Source organism: Coregonus lavaretus, assembly GCF_964263955.1.
Source record: "Coregonus lavaretus genome assembly, chromosome: 28".
NCBI classification, from domain to species: domain Eukaryota; kingdom Metazoa; phylum Chordata; class Actinopteri; order Salmoniformes; family Salmonidae; genus Coregonus; species Coregonus lavaretus.
This window is the reverse complement of record NC_140015.1, coordinates 39,168,733-39,182,484: the sequence shown is the minus strand read 5'-3', so window position 1 is coordinate 39,182,484 and position 13,752 is coordinate 39,168,733. Positions and strand designations below refer to the sequence as shown.

The 13,752-nt window shown below is 43.0% G+C and overlaps 1 protein-coding gene across 1 annotated transcript; it reads right to left on the bottom strand.

Moving 5' to 3' along the window:
* Positions 1-7,522: 7,522 nt before the first annotated feature.
* Positions 7,523-8,928, bottom strand: LOC311103489 (dexamethasone-induced Ras-related protein 1-like; the record flags this gene model as incomplete). The annotated part of the gene is made up of 2 exons (XM_084145058.1): positions 7,523-8,049; positions 8,244-8,928. 2 exons carry the CDS (start codon positions 8,926-8,928, stop codon positions 7,523-7,525), a joined length of 1,212 nt encoding a protein of 403 aa, XP_084001184.1.
* Between the last annotated feature and the right edge of the window lie 4,824 nt (positions 8,929-13,752).

Here is a 13,752-nt window from a genome sequence, read left to right as displayed (position 1 = left end):
ATTAGCTGCAGTAAGATGAGAATAAACTGCAGTTGGCACTAAACTGTAGTCACCGTGTTCTGATCAGTGACAGGTTAGATCTTCCTGATAGGCTGATAAAGCTCTACGTGAGATGTTTACAGTTGAACAGGATGCTGTCGGGACTCAGGAAAGGTCCTCCGCCTTGTCATGTTGCTCTCTATGAACACATCATTCTATACCCCTTAAGTGTAGTAAACAGAGGTAATCACACACACACACACACACACCCTACAAGCAGTTACCAAAAGCAGTAGTTAAATAGGTTGTTTATGAAGGTTAGCGTGCCACGGACTCCAGTTCCTCCACGCTTATCTAGTCATCTGTCATCAGAGCTGTAATGAACCACTGTTATTGTCAAGGTCCCTGTGATGGAGCTCTGCCTCCCCATCATAGCGTGAGAAGATGTAGCGTGAGAGGGGGCTGGATCACCTGGCAGAGAGTGTGTGTGTGTGTGTGTGTGTGACGTGGGGGAGAGTGACGTGGTCATGGTCCCTGTATCTGGCCCAGGTGCAGAGCAGACCAGATCCCCAGATTAGATAGACAGGTTTAAACCTTCTGTTGTCCATCAGCTGTGATGAAAGGCTTGGTCTAACACAGGGGTGTCAAACTCATTTTAGCTCAGGGGCCACATGGAGGAAAATCTATTCCCAAGTGGGCCGGACCGGTAAAATCATGGTATATATAACTTAAAAACAACAACTTCAGATTGTTTTCTTTGTTTTAATACGATCAACATAAAACATAAAACTGGAGCCTAAAGACAGTGTGTCCAAAATAGTACAAGCACAACATCACTATTAATCATAAAACACCTCAAGTTTATTTGAAAATTCTAAAGAAAAAGAACACACAAACACACAATGCCTCAGTGATTCACAGAACTGTTTCACAGATCACAGAACTATATCAGGGTGTCATTTCTCAGGCAGAAATGTAGATGCAAATAATGAAATCCTGTTCCCCAAACAAGTGCAAGAACCACAGAGTCAAGAATAGGTTAAATATACAAATAAAATAAAATCAATTAAAAACAATAGCACATCAACATAAAAACATATAAACATAAAGCTGGAGCCTGAGGACAGTGTGTCCAAAAGCACAACATCACTATTAATCATAAAACACCTCAAGTTATTTGAAATTTTGAGCACAAACACACAATGCCTCAGTGATTCACAGAAGTATATCACAGATCACAGAACTATATCAGGGTGTCTCATGCAGCACTTTAAGTGGGGTTGCATAGTTTATTTGACTCCTGAAACCTGGCATCTTTTAGCTTTCACCAGCGCATCAATATCAGGCGTCACATCCTGAGTGGCAGCCAACTTCAGGATGTGATTCAAGTGCTTGTGCGTGAGCCTTGAGCGCAGCTTTGTTTTATTTATGCTCATTACAGAGAACTTGCTCACAAAGATATGTGGTTCCAAACATGCACAACAGTTTTGCAGCGAGGGCTGTCAAGTTGGGGTAACCTGGCAAGAGATTCTGATAAAATGTGTCCAAGCCAGCTGCGGCAGATTTGCCCTTCAAATCCGAGTCACACTGCAAGTCTATTATTTCAAGTTGGATGCTGACGGGCAGATCAGAGGGATTCACGGTGAATGGCGAACAAAAAACTTTGAAGTCTTTCTCCAGTTCACCAAAAATCTGAAAGCGTTGCTCAAACTCCCTTAACAGTCCCGTTATTTTATCTTTGAACCGCTTCATGTCTGCCACATGTTGGGTCGCGCACACATTTTTCAGACAGGGGAAGTGAGCTGCATCACCACCGGCGAGTTGCGTCTCCCACAATGACAGCTTCAACTTGAAAGAACGTATGCTGTCATAATACTGCGTGGCAACTTTGTTGCGCCCTTGCAGCTGTTTGTTCAAGTTATTCAGGTGCTCTGTAACATCCACCATAAATGCAAGGTCCTGCATCCATTCTGCGGAATGAAATTCTAACACTGGTTTGCCCTTTTCTTCCATGAACTGTTCAATTTCTTCTCGTAAATCAAAGAAACGCCTCAGCACAGCACCTCGGCTTAACCATCTTACCTCAGTGTGGTATGGCAGGCCATAGATGTGGTCTTTCTCTCTGAGAAGGCTGTCAAACTGACGGTGATTCAGGCTTCTGGATCGGATGAAATTAACAGTTTGGATGACCACCTTCATGACGTTATCCATCTTTAATGACTTGCAACACAAAGCCTCCTGGTGCAAAATACAGTGAAAAGTCCAAAAATCACGTCCTCCATTTGCAGATTGCACTTTCTCTCTGAACTTTGTCACAACGCCTGCTTTTTTCCCGATCATTGAGGGCGCACCATCTGTAGCCAGGCTGACAGCGCGGGACCAGTCCACTCCGACCCTGTCCAGCGCGCCGACGAGTGCAGTGAAAATATCAGCTGCTGTCGTTGTATCTGTCATCGGCACCAACTCCACGAACTCCTCAGTGACGGTCAATGTGTCATCAACTCCGCGGATGAAAATGGCCAGTTGTGCAACATCTGTAATGTCCGTGCTTTCATCAATTGCAACCGAAAATGCAATAAATGACTTTACTTTTTGCTTGAACTGGCTGTCCAAATCCACTGAAAGATCGGAAATCCTGTCTGCAACTGTGTTTCTTGTCAGGCTGATATTTGCAAAAGCCTGGTGCTTTTCAGGGCACACAATCTCTGCTGCCTTCATCATGCATGTTTTTACAAATTCACCCTCACTAAATGGTTTTGAAGCCACTGCGATTTCATTAGCAATGAGGTAGCTAGCTTTCACTGCAGCGTCACTGATGTCTCGGCTGTGAGTAAACACAGACTGCTGTTTCTTCAGACCCACCAACAGTTCATTCACCTTCTCTCTTCTCCGCTGTCCTTGAAAGTTGTCATATTTGTCGGCATGAAGACTCACATAGTGGCGACGAAGGTTATATTCTTTCAGCACTGCAACATGCTGTGAACGCACCAAACATACAGCTTTCCCATTCAATTCCGTGAATAAATAGAAGGATGACAATTTTTCTTGGAACACTCTGCACTCTGCGTCCACTTTTCTCTTTTTTGACAGAGACATATTGGGGCAATGAGGGTGCCAAAGCACATAATGTTAAAAGTAGAAGCCGTAATAAATATCGCGGGCAAAACAAAGTAGCTCATCCGGACTGGCTGCACTTGCTTGACCTATTTGCTCTGCCCCGGTATTAACAGTTTGCTTGCTTAACACAATTGCTATTGCGCCATCCAGTGGACACAGTTGGAACAGCAGTTTATTTTATTGAAAAATTGCAGCTCATTTTTATACTTTACAAAATCATCTCGCGGGCCGGATTAAACCCGTTTGCGGGCCTGATCCGGCCCGCGGGCTGGACGTTTGACACCCCTGGTCTAACAGGTACACAACATGTCATCCACCAAGAGGAATCTGGAGCGTATTGTTGAAGCCTGGAGACAGCACCACAACACTGTAGACTGGAGCGTATTGTTGAAGCCTGGAAACAGCAACACAACCCTGTAGACTGGAGCGTATTGTTGAAGCCTGGAAACAGCAACACAACCCTGTAGACTGGAGCGTATTGTTGAAGCCTGGAAACAGCAACACAACCCTGTAGACTGGAGCGTATTGTTGAAGCCTGGAAACAGCACCACAACCCTGTAGACTGGAGCGTATTGTTGAAGCCTGGAAACAGCAACACAACCCTGTAGACTGGAGCGTATTGTTGAAGCCTGGAAACAGCACCACAACCCTGTAGACTGGAGCGTATTGTTGAAGCCTGGAAACAGCACCACAACCCTGTAGACTGGAGCGTATTGTTGAAGCCTGGAAACAGCAACACAACCCTGTAGACTGGAGCGTATTGTTGAAGCCTGGAGACAGCACCACAACACTGTTGTGGTCTCTGTCTCTCCATGTCTCCGTCTCTCCATGTCTCCGTCTCTCCATGTCTCTGTCTCTCCATGTCTCTGTCTCTCCATGTCTCCGTCTTTCCATGTCTCTGTCTCTCCATGTCTCTGTCTCTCCATGTCTCTGTCTCTCCATGTCTCTGTCTCTCCATGTCTCTGTCTCTCCATGTCTCCGTCTCTCCATGTCTCTGTCTCTCCATGTCTCCGTCTCTCCATGTCTCCGTTTCTCCATGTCTCCGTCTCTCCATGTCTCTGTCTCTCCATGTCTCTGTCTCTCCATGTCTCTGTCTCTCCATGTCTCTGTCTCTCCATGTCTCTGTCTCTCCATGTCTCCGTCTCTCCATGTCTCTGTCTCTCCATGTCTCCGTCTCTCCATGTCTCTGTCTCTCCATGTCTCTGTCTCTCCATGTCTCTGTCTCTCCATGTCTCTGTCTCTCCATATCTCTGTCTCTCCATGTCTCCGTCTCTCCATATCTCTGTCTCTCCATGTCTCCATGTCTCTGTCTCTCCATGTCTCTGTCTCTCCATGTCTCTGTCTCTCCATGTCTCCGTCTCTCCATGTCTCTGTCTCTCCATATCTCTGTCTCTCCATGTCTCCGTCTCTCCATGTCTCTGTCTCTCCATGTCTCTGTCTCTCCATGTCTCCGTCTCTCCATGTCTCCGTCTCTCCATGTCTCCGTCTCTCCATGTCTCCATCTCTCCATGTCTCCGTCTCTCCATGTCTCTGTCTCTCCATGTCTCTGTCTCTCCATGTCTCTGTCTCTCCATATCTCTGTCTCTCCATGTCTCCGTCTCTCCATATCTCTGTCTCTCCATGTCTCCATGTCTCTGTCTCTCCATGTCTCTGTCTCTCCATGTCTCTGTCTCTCCATGTCTCCGTCTCTCCATGTCTCTGTCTCTCCATGTCTCTGTCTCTCCATGTCTCCGTCTCTCCATGCCTCTGTCTCTCCATGTCTCCATGTCTCTGTCTCTCCATGTCTCTGTCTCTCCATGTCTCTGTCTCTCCATGTCTCTGTCTCTCCATGTCTCCATGTCTCTGTCTCTCCATGTCTCCATGTCTCTGTCTCTCCATGTCTCCGTGTCTCCATGTATCCGACTCTCCATGTCTCCGTCTCTCCATGTAAGGACATTAATGTAATTTGATGTAGCTATTATTTTAAATAGAGCATGTGGGAATTAGATCTCTCTGCTTCTCTGCCTATTACTCCAAACTCATGTTTTCCACTTTTGTGTTTCTCTGAAGATTTCAAGGCCCTTTGTTTACCTGTATAGAGAAGGCCCTGTGTTTACCTGTATAGAGAAGGCCCTGTGTTTACCTGTATAGAGAAGGCCCTGTGTTTACCTGTATAGAGAAGGCCCTGTGTTTACCTGTATAGAGAAGGAGAGAAGGCGACCATTATAAAAAGAGTCCTTTGTGAAATTCATCGAGTCCAGGGTCTTTTCAGCTCTTCATGTGAAGCCAGATCACGTGCTGTATAGTGCAGTGTAAGTCAGTCACATATGGCACCCTATTCCCTATGTAGTGCACTACTTTTGACCAGGGCCCATAGGGATCTGGTTTAAAGTAGTGCACTATGTAGGGAATAGGGTGCCATTTAGGAGCCCTCCTTGGTATCGTTAAAGGCCTATATTAGTGCTGTTTTGCTGCTCTGTTCTTCAGAGATATTTGTATGAATGATTAGCAGTAATGTGAGTGGATGTTTACCAGCACTGACAGTGCTGGGTAATGTTCACCACTCCTACAAGGTGCTGCTGAGTTTTTGCATTTCAACATTGTGGAACATCTGCACGTGCAGTCAAATCTGGAGGCTGTTGACAAGGACCCAATGAATACAAGTGAGTGGTTCATTGACGTGGATCTATGACCCGATGTACCAAGCAGACTCATAGAATGATACATTCTATATGAAGAATAGTATTGAACCACAGCCTTTTAATTGCCTAGATAATTGAAGAGTTAATTTCCAAAACACTATAGCCGTTTGTGTTTTTTCATCAGAAATTATTGCTTATGGGTGGGTACCTTCATGTGTGTAAAATATTATTGTTCTCAGATTTTTTTTTATTCATAGATTTTAGATGTATATTAAAAAGTGTTTTATGCTAAACACTATACAGTATATCCATTGTTTAGCTGGAATGTTATGTTCCTATCCTGTATATTTGACTGTGATATGTGGTTGTCTCACCATATTTTAAAATATAATGCACTTACTGTGAGCTGCTCTGGATAAGAGCATCTGCTAAATGACTACAATTTATCTTTTGATAAACAGTCTATTTTTATTCGTTTTTTATAATTAAAGGAAATTCAATGTGGTGAACCTTTGCTTTAGACAAGGGCAGGACTGTAAGCTCTATCATAAAATAAAATAAATTAATAGAATCCTGTTTTAGAATAATATGTCTTCTGAAATATGTCTTGCCATGGATGTAGCCTATGTCTGCAGGGCGTTGTTGTTGTTCTCTCTCTCTCTCTCTCTCTCTCTGTCTCTGTCTCTGTCTCTGTCTCTCAGAATTAATGGTTTTGTGTACTTGCCCCAAAAGGAATTATTTGTTTGTCTGTCACAAGGGAGACTTTCGTCTCTACATTGGAACTGCAGTACTCACAAGTATTTAATGAGTGTTTCGTGACGGTTGATATTTCATGTTTCCCTTGGAACTACTCATTTATGAACTCACGTGTTGCTACGTCCTGTCCATGGTGCTGAAACGGAGAGGATGGATAATATCACATTCACATTTCCCCATGGAAATAATGTAGGCCTGTTGATTTCAATATTTGGTAATCAACTTAATAACCCTGGCATTTATAATTAAGCCGACCTATAAAAGCACTCCCACTTCTGTGCTGATACTATGGCTATGCGTAATTCTGTAAATTCTATGGTTAATTGAGCACGATTCATTGACGTCATTAAGAGCTTTTCATTGCAATAGAAAGCTCTGGATTGTGTGGGTGGGCGGCGCGCATTGCATTCACTCGGAAACGCTCCACACTCAAAGCATTGCCTTGAGCTTCTAACAGAAAGTAGAGAACTGACGTGTCCACCGGAGAGATGTTATAGAACATAGCACCCGGCAGGCTTTTACCACCCACATACTTTCCCTCTGAATCTGGCCAGAAATGGTAATCCTACGGATTTGATATGAAGCTTTGTAGCTCAGTTGATAGAGCATGGCGCTTGCAACGCCAGGGTAGTGGGTTCGATAAGTTAAATGTATGCACGCATGACTATAAGTCGCTTTGGATAAAAGCGTCTGCTAAATGGAATATATTTAACCAATTCCTTTACAGAGTAAATTGTTTGATATCAATTACTTGTGTAAAATTGTCTTTGATAGTTGTTTTTTCCTGCTAACTCAGTTGAATGTCGCTCTGGGCGTCTGCAAATAGACTAAAGTGTAAAATGATAGGCTAACTAAAATATCACAACACAACTCATATCAATATGATCATATATATATATGTTTTATTTCACAGTACACAAAGAAAATCAACATTTACATAGTTGGCTCAACTGGTCCAGCCAGTTGCCTAAAGCAGAGTATAACTCTTGACATAATGATTATATATTGTAATACTACAATATGTTTCTTGTACTGAGAAGTCCCTCAATTCATTGAATTTGACACTTCTCTATGGGTTTGCTCCGTTTAGTGGGGCTGGGGCCCATTACCCGCTGTAGGTCGCTGTTAAAGCTGGGGCGGCGGGCCAGTGGGTACACCGCACCGCATGGCGCGTTTGGAACCAACGCACGGCCACGTCTGCCGCAACGGCTTCTGCTGGTGCTCAGCGCCTGGTAGGTACGGATGGAGATCTCGCAGTGCTGCGACGGACGCGTCTCGGTAGGGAGACCGCCTAGCTTGACGAGGGCTTCGAACATCTCTTCTAGACTGGTACTGTCTTTGGCTGATGTCTCGAAGAGCGCCGTGTCCTCTCCTAGAGCTTGGAACATCTCCGGACGGCCGATGACCCTCTCCGCCTCTAAATCCACTTTGTTGCCGCATATCACTATGGGAACCCGGGCATTCTCTTTGAGCTTCATCAGCTTGGTCTTGGCTGCTATTATCTCTTTGCGCAGTGTGTACACCTCTTTGAAGGAGTCTCTGTCACCCACACTGAACACCAGGAGAAATATGTCACCTGTTGGAGGGAAGAGTACAGATTTAGTGATTAGATTAAATGCAAAAAAACACCCACATCAATTTTCCAACTCAATGTATTAGATCAAGGCTATGCAAAGGAAAATGCAATGTACACAAAACACTTTTCATTGTCCAACTCAATGCATTAGATCTATACAAAGTCAATAGCCTATACACTCATCACCTACACACCTGTCAGTATGGACAGCCTCCGTCTAGCGGGGAAGTCTCTCTCCTTCGCTGCGTCCAGGATATCAATCTGATAGGTTTCTCCTCGGATCTGATACAACTTCCTGTGGAAGTCTTCTGCCGTCGGCTCGTACTGTTCCTCGAACCCGTCGCGCAGGAACCGCCTGAGAATGTTCGTCTTGCCCACTCTGGGCGCGCCGAGGACTACAACGCGCCGGCAGTTACGGGGCTTGGTGAGGCGCATCTCCTCCAGTGGCGCGGTGCATGGAGTCTGGTCCGGGAGCTTCAACGTCGCTAGCGGGTCGAAGGATCTTCTTTTGGGGAACCTTTCCGAGGATGTAGCGCGAGTGGTCCCCGTGCTGGAAGACCGGACCACCCTCGTCTTCTTGTCCGTGTGTCTCCAGTGCTCAGTGACCGTTTTAAATATCCCTTTACTCGCCTTGGTCATGTTTGAGACCTTTTTGTATTGCATGATTGTAGGTGATGGACAGTTGACACCTGTGACTTTAACATTGGGAAGCTGGTTGGAAATCGTTTGTTGTTCAACATTATCGTCCATGTTGAGCTGGGTCTGTGGATGCCCGGCAGTGGCACAAGAGCTGAACGTGTCGGCGGTGCCATCAACGGAAAGGTAGACTACTTTCTCTGTTGTGTTCACCTCCATGTTCCTTCCAGGCACGGGGATCATCCGGAATGTCTGTTGTTACAGTTCTGTTACACTTGTTGCTTCACCATGTGTTGTGTTGCAGTGGAGCGTTGGAGTGTGCAGAGAGGAGCGTCGGCGCGGGTATTTATAGTGTCTGGACGGACAGATTGGTTGCTACGTCATTAGATAGAATCCTCACACCGCATCAACACTCCGCTCCTTGTATAGTAGTACCATAGAAATAACTGGATTCATATGATATCAGTCAGGTGAAGGCTGTCGCCTTCCAATCCTTTATTAAATGCAATTAATACAATGCAATAACTTTCAGGACTTCTGCACATGTCAGGGCAGCCCATGACAAAGGAGGATGGAGCACAGCTAGAGATGGAGCACAGCTAGAGATGGAGCACAGTTAGAGATGGAGCACAGCTAGAGATGGAGCACAGTTAGAGATGGAGCACAGCTAGAGATGGAGCACAGTTAGAGATGGAGCACAGCTAGAGATGGAGCACAGCTAGAGATGGAGCACAGTTAGAGATGGAGCACAGCTAGAGATGGAGCACAGTTAGAGATGGAGCACAGTTAGAGATGGAGCACAGTTAGAGATGGAGCACAGCTAGGGATGGAGCACAGTTAGAGATGGAGCACAGCTAGAGATGGAGCACAGTTAGAGATGGAGCACAGTTAGAGATGGAGCACAGCTAGGGATGGAAGCAGTGCTGAAAATAAGGATCTGAGCAGTGCTGGACAGAGACACATTGATCCTACATTGGAAGGAAGACCTTGACTGAACTACAACAGCAATGTTTCTTGACTACATGTAATGGTTGTAAAAAATAAAATAAAATGTATCTTTATCAGGGAAAAGGTTATAAAATAATCAAATAATAAAAAAATAATAATAATGGTGATGAAATGGGGTATAATTAGGGATATATGGGGTATAATTAGGGGTATATGGGGTATAATTAGGGGTATATGGGGTATAATTAGGGGTATATGGGGTATAATTAGGGATATATGGGGTATAATTAGGGGTATAATTAGGGGTATATGGGTATAATTAGAGGTATATGGGGTATAATTAGGAGGTATATGGGGTATAATTAGAGGTATATGGGGTATAATTAGGGGTATATGGGGTATAATTAGGGATATATGGGGTATAATTAGGGGTATAATTAGGGGTATATGGGGTATAATTAGAGGTATATGGGGTATAATTAGGGGTATATGGGGTATAATTAGGGGTATATGGGGTATAATTAGAGGTATATGGGGTATAATTAGGGGTATATGGGGTATAATTAGGGGTATATGGGATATAATTAGAGGTATATGGGGTATAATTAGGAGGTATATGGGGTATAATTAGAGGTATATGGGGTATAATTAGGGGTATATGGGGTATGATTAGGGATATATGGGGTATAATTAGGGGTATATGGGGTATAATTAGGGGTATATGGGGTATAATTAGGGGTATATGGGGTATAACTAGGGGTATATGGAGTATAATTAGGGATATATGGGGTATAATTAGGGGTGTATGGGGTATAATTAGAGGTATATGGGGTATAATTAGGGGTATATGGGGTATAATTAGGGATATATGGGGTATAATTAGGGGTATATGGGGTATAATTAGGGATATATGGGGTATAATTAAGGGTATATGGGGTATAATTAGAGGTATATGGGGTATAATTAGGGGTATATGGGGTATAATTAGAGGTATATGGGGTATAATTAGGGGTATAATTAGGGGTATATGGGGTATAATTAGGGGTATATGGGGTATAATTAGGGGTATATGGGGTATAATTAGGGGTATATGGGGTATAATTAGGGGTATATGGGGTATAATTAGGGATATCTGGGGTATAATTAGGGGTATAATTCGGGGTATATGGGGTATAATTAGAGGTATATGGGGTATGGTCTAAGGCACTGGTCTAAGGCACTGCATCGCAGTGCTAGCTGTGCCACTAGAGATCCTGGTTCGAATCCAGGCTCTGTCGTAGCCGGCCGCGACCGGGAGACCCATGGGGCGGCGCACAATTGGCCCAGCGTCGTTCAGGGTAGGGGAGGGAATGGCCGGCAGGGATGTAGCTCAGTTGGTAGAGCATGGCGTTTGCAACACCAGGGTTGTGGGTTCGATTCCCAATGGGGGGCCAGTATGAAAAAAAAAAAAATAATAATAATAATAATAATGTATGCACTCACTAACTGTAAGTCGCTCTGGATAAGAGCGTCTGCTAAATGACTAAAAATGTTTAAAAAAAATGTATAATTAGGGGTATAATTAAGGGTATAATTAGAGGTATATGGGGTATAATTAGGGGTATATGGGGTATAATTAGGGGTATATGAGGTATAATTAGGGGTATATGGGGTATAATTAGAGGTATATGGGGTATAATTAGGGGTATAATTAGGGGTATATGGGGTATAATTAGAGGTATATGGGGTATAATTAGGGGTATATGGGGTATAATTAGAGGTATATGGGGTATAATTAGGGGTATATGGGGTATAATTAGGGGTATATGGGGTATAATTAGGGGTATATGGGGTATAATAAGGAGGTATATGGGGTATAATTAGGGATATATGGGGTATAATTAGGGGTATATGGGGTATAATTAGGGGTATATGGGGTATAATTAGGGGTATATGGGGTATAATTAGGGGTATATGGGGTATAATTAGGGATATATGGGGTATAATTAAGGGTATATGGGGTATAATTAGAAGTATATGGGGTATAATTAGGGGTATATGGGGTATAATTAGGGGTATATGGGGTATAATTAGGGGTATAATTAGGGGTATATGGGGTATAATTAGAGGTGTATGGGGTATAATTAGAGGTATATGGGGTATAATTAGGGGTATATGGGGTATAATTAGGGGTATATGGGGTATAATTAGGGGTATATGGGGTATAATTAGGGGTATATGGGGTATAATTAGAGGTATATGGGGTATAATTAGGGGTATATGGGGTATAATTAGGGATATCTGGGGTATAATTAGGGGTATAATTCGGGGTATAATTAGAGGTATATGGGGTATGGTCTAAGGCACTGGTCTAAGGCACTGCATCGCAGTGCTAGCTGTGCCACTAGAGATCCTGGTTCGAATGCAGGCTCTGTCGTAGCCGGCAGCGACCGGGAGACCCATGGGGCGGCGCACAATTGGCCCAGCGTCGTTCAGGGTAGGGGAGGGAATGGCCGGCAGGGATGTAGCTCAGTTGGTAGAGCATGGCGTTTGCAACGCCAGGGTTGTGGGTTCGATTCCCAATGGGGGGACAGTATGAAAAAAAATAAAAAAATAATAATAATAATGTATGCACTCACTAACTGTAAGTCGCTCTGGATAAGAGCGTCTGCTAAATGACTAAAAATGTTTTTTTTTAAATGTATAATTAGGGGTATAATTAGGGGTATAATTAGAGGTATATGGGGTATAATTAGGGGTATATGGGGTATAATTAGGGGTATATGGGGTATAATTAGGGGTATATGGGGTATAATTAGAGGTATATGGGGTATAATTAGGGGTATATGGGGTATAATTAGGGGTATATGGGGTATAATTAGGGGTATATGGGGTATAATTAGGGGTATATGGGGTATAATTAGGGATATATGGGGTATAATTAGGGATATATGGGGTATAATTAGGGTTATATGGGGTATAATTAGGGGTATAATTAGGGGTATATGGGGTATAATTAGAGTTGTATATGGGGTATAAAAAATAAAAATAAAAAATAAAAATTATGAAAATGTATACACTCACTAACTGTAAGTCGCTCTGGATAAAAGCGTCTGCTAAATGACTAAAATGTAAAATGTAAATGTATATTTAGGGGTATATGGGGTATAATTAGGGGTATATGGGGTATAATTAGAGGTATAATTAGGGGTATATGGGGTATAATTAGAGGTATATGGGTTATAAATAGGGGTATATGGGGTATATATTAGAGGTATAATTAGGGGTATATGGGGTATAATTAGGGGTATATGGGGTATAATTAGAGGTATATGGGGTATAATTAGGGGTATATGGGGTATAATTAGGGGTATATGGGGTATAATTAGGGATATATGGGGTATATTTAGGGGTATATGGGGTATAATTAGGGATATATGGGGTATAATTAGGGGTATATGGGGTATAATTAGAGGTATATGGGGTATAATTAGGGGTATATGGGGTATAATTAGGGGTATATGGGGTATAATTAGGGATATATGGGGTATAATTAGGGGTATATGGGGTATAATTAGGGATATATGGGGTATAATTAGGGGTATATGGGGTATAATTAGGGGTATAATTAGGGATATATGGGGTATAATTAGGGGTATATGGGGTATAATTAGGGGTATATGGGGTATAATTAGGGGTATATGGGGTATAATTAGAGGTATATGGGGTATAATTAGGGGTATATGGGGTATAATTAGGGGTATATGGGGTATAATTAGAGGTATAATTAGGGATATATGGGGTATAATTAGGGGTATATGGGGTATAATTAGGGGTATATGGGGTATAATTAGGAGGTATATGGGGTATAATTAGGGGTATATGGGGTATAATTAGGAGGTATATGGGGTATAATTAGGGGTATATGGGGTATAATTAGGGGTATATGGGGTATAATTAGGGGTATATGGGGTATAATTAGGGGTATATGGGGTATAATTAGGAGGTATATGGGGTATAATTAGGGGTATATGGGGTATAATTAGGGGTATATGGGGTATAATTAGGGGTATATGGGGTATAATTAGGAGGTATATGAGGTATAATTAGGGGTATATGGGGTATAATTAGAGGTATATG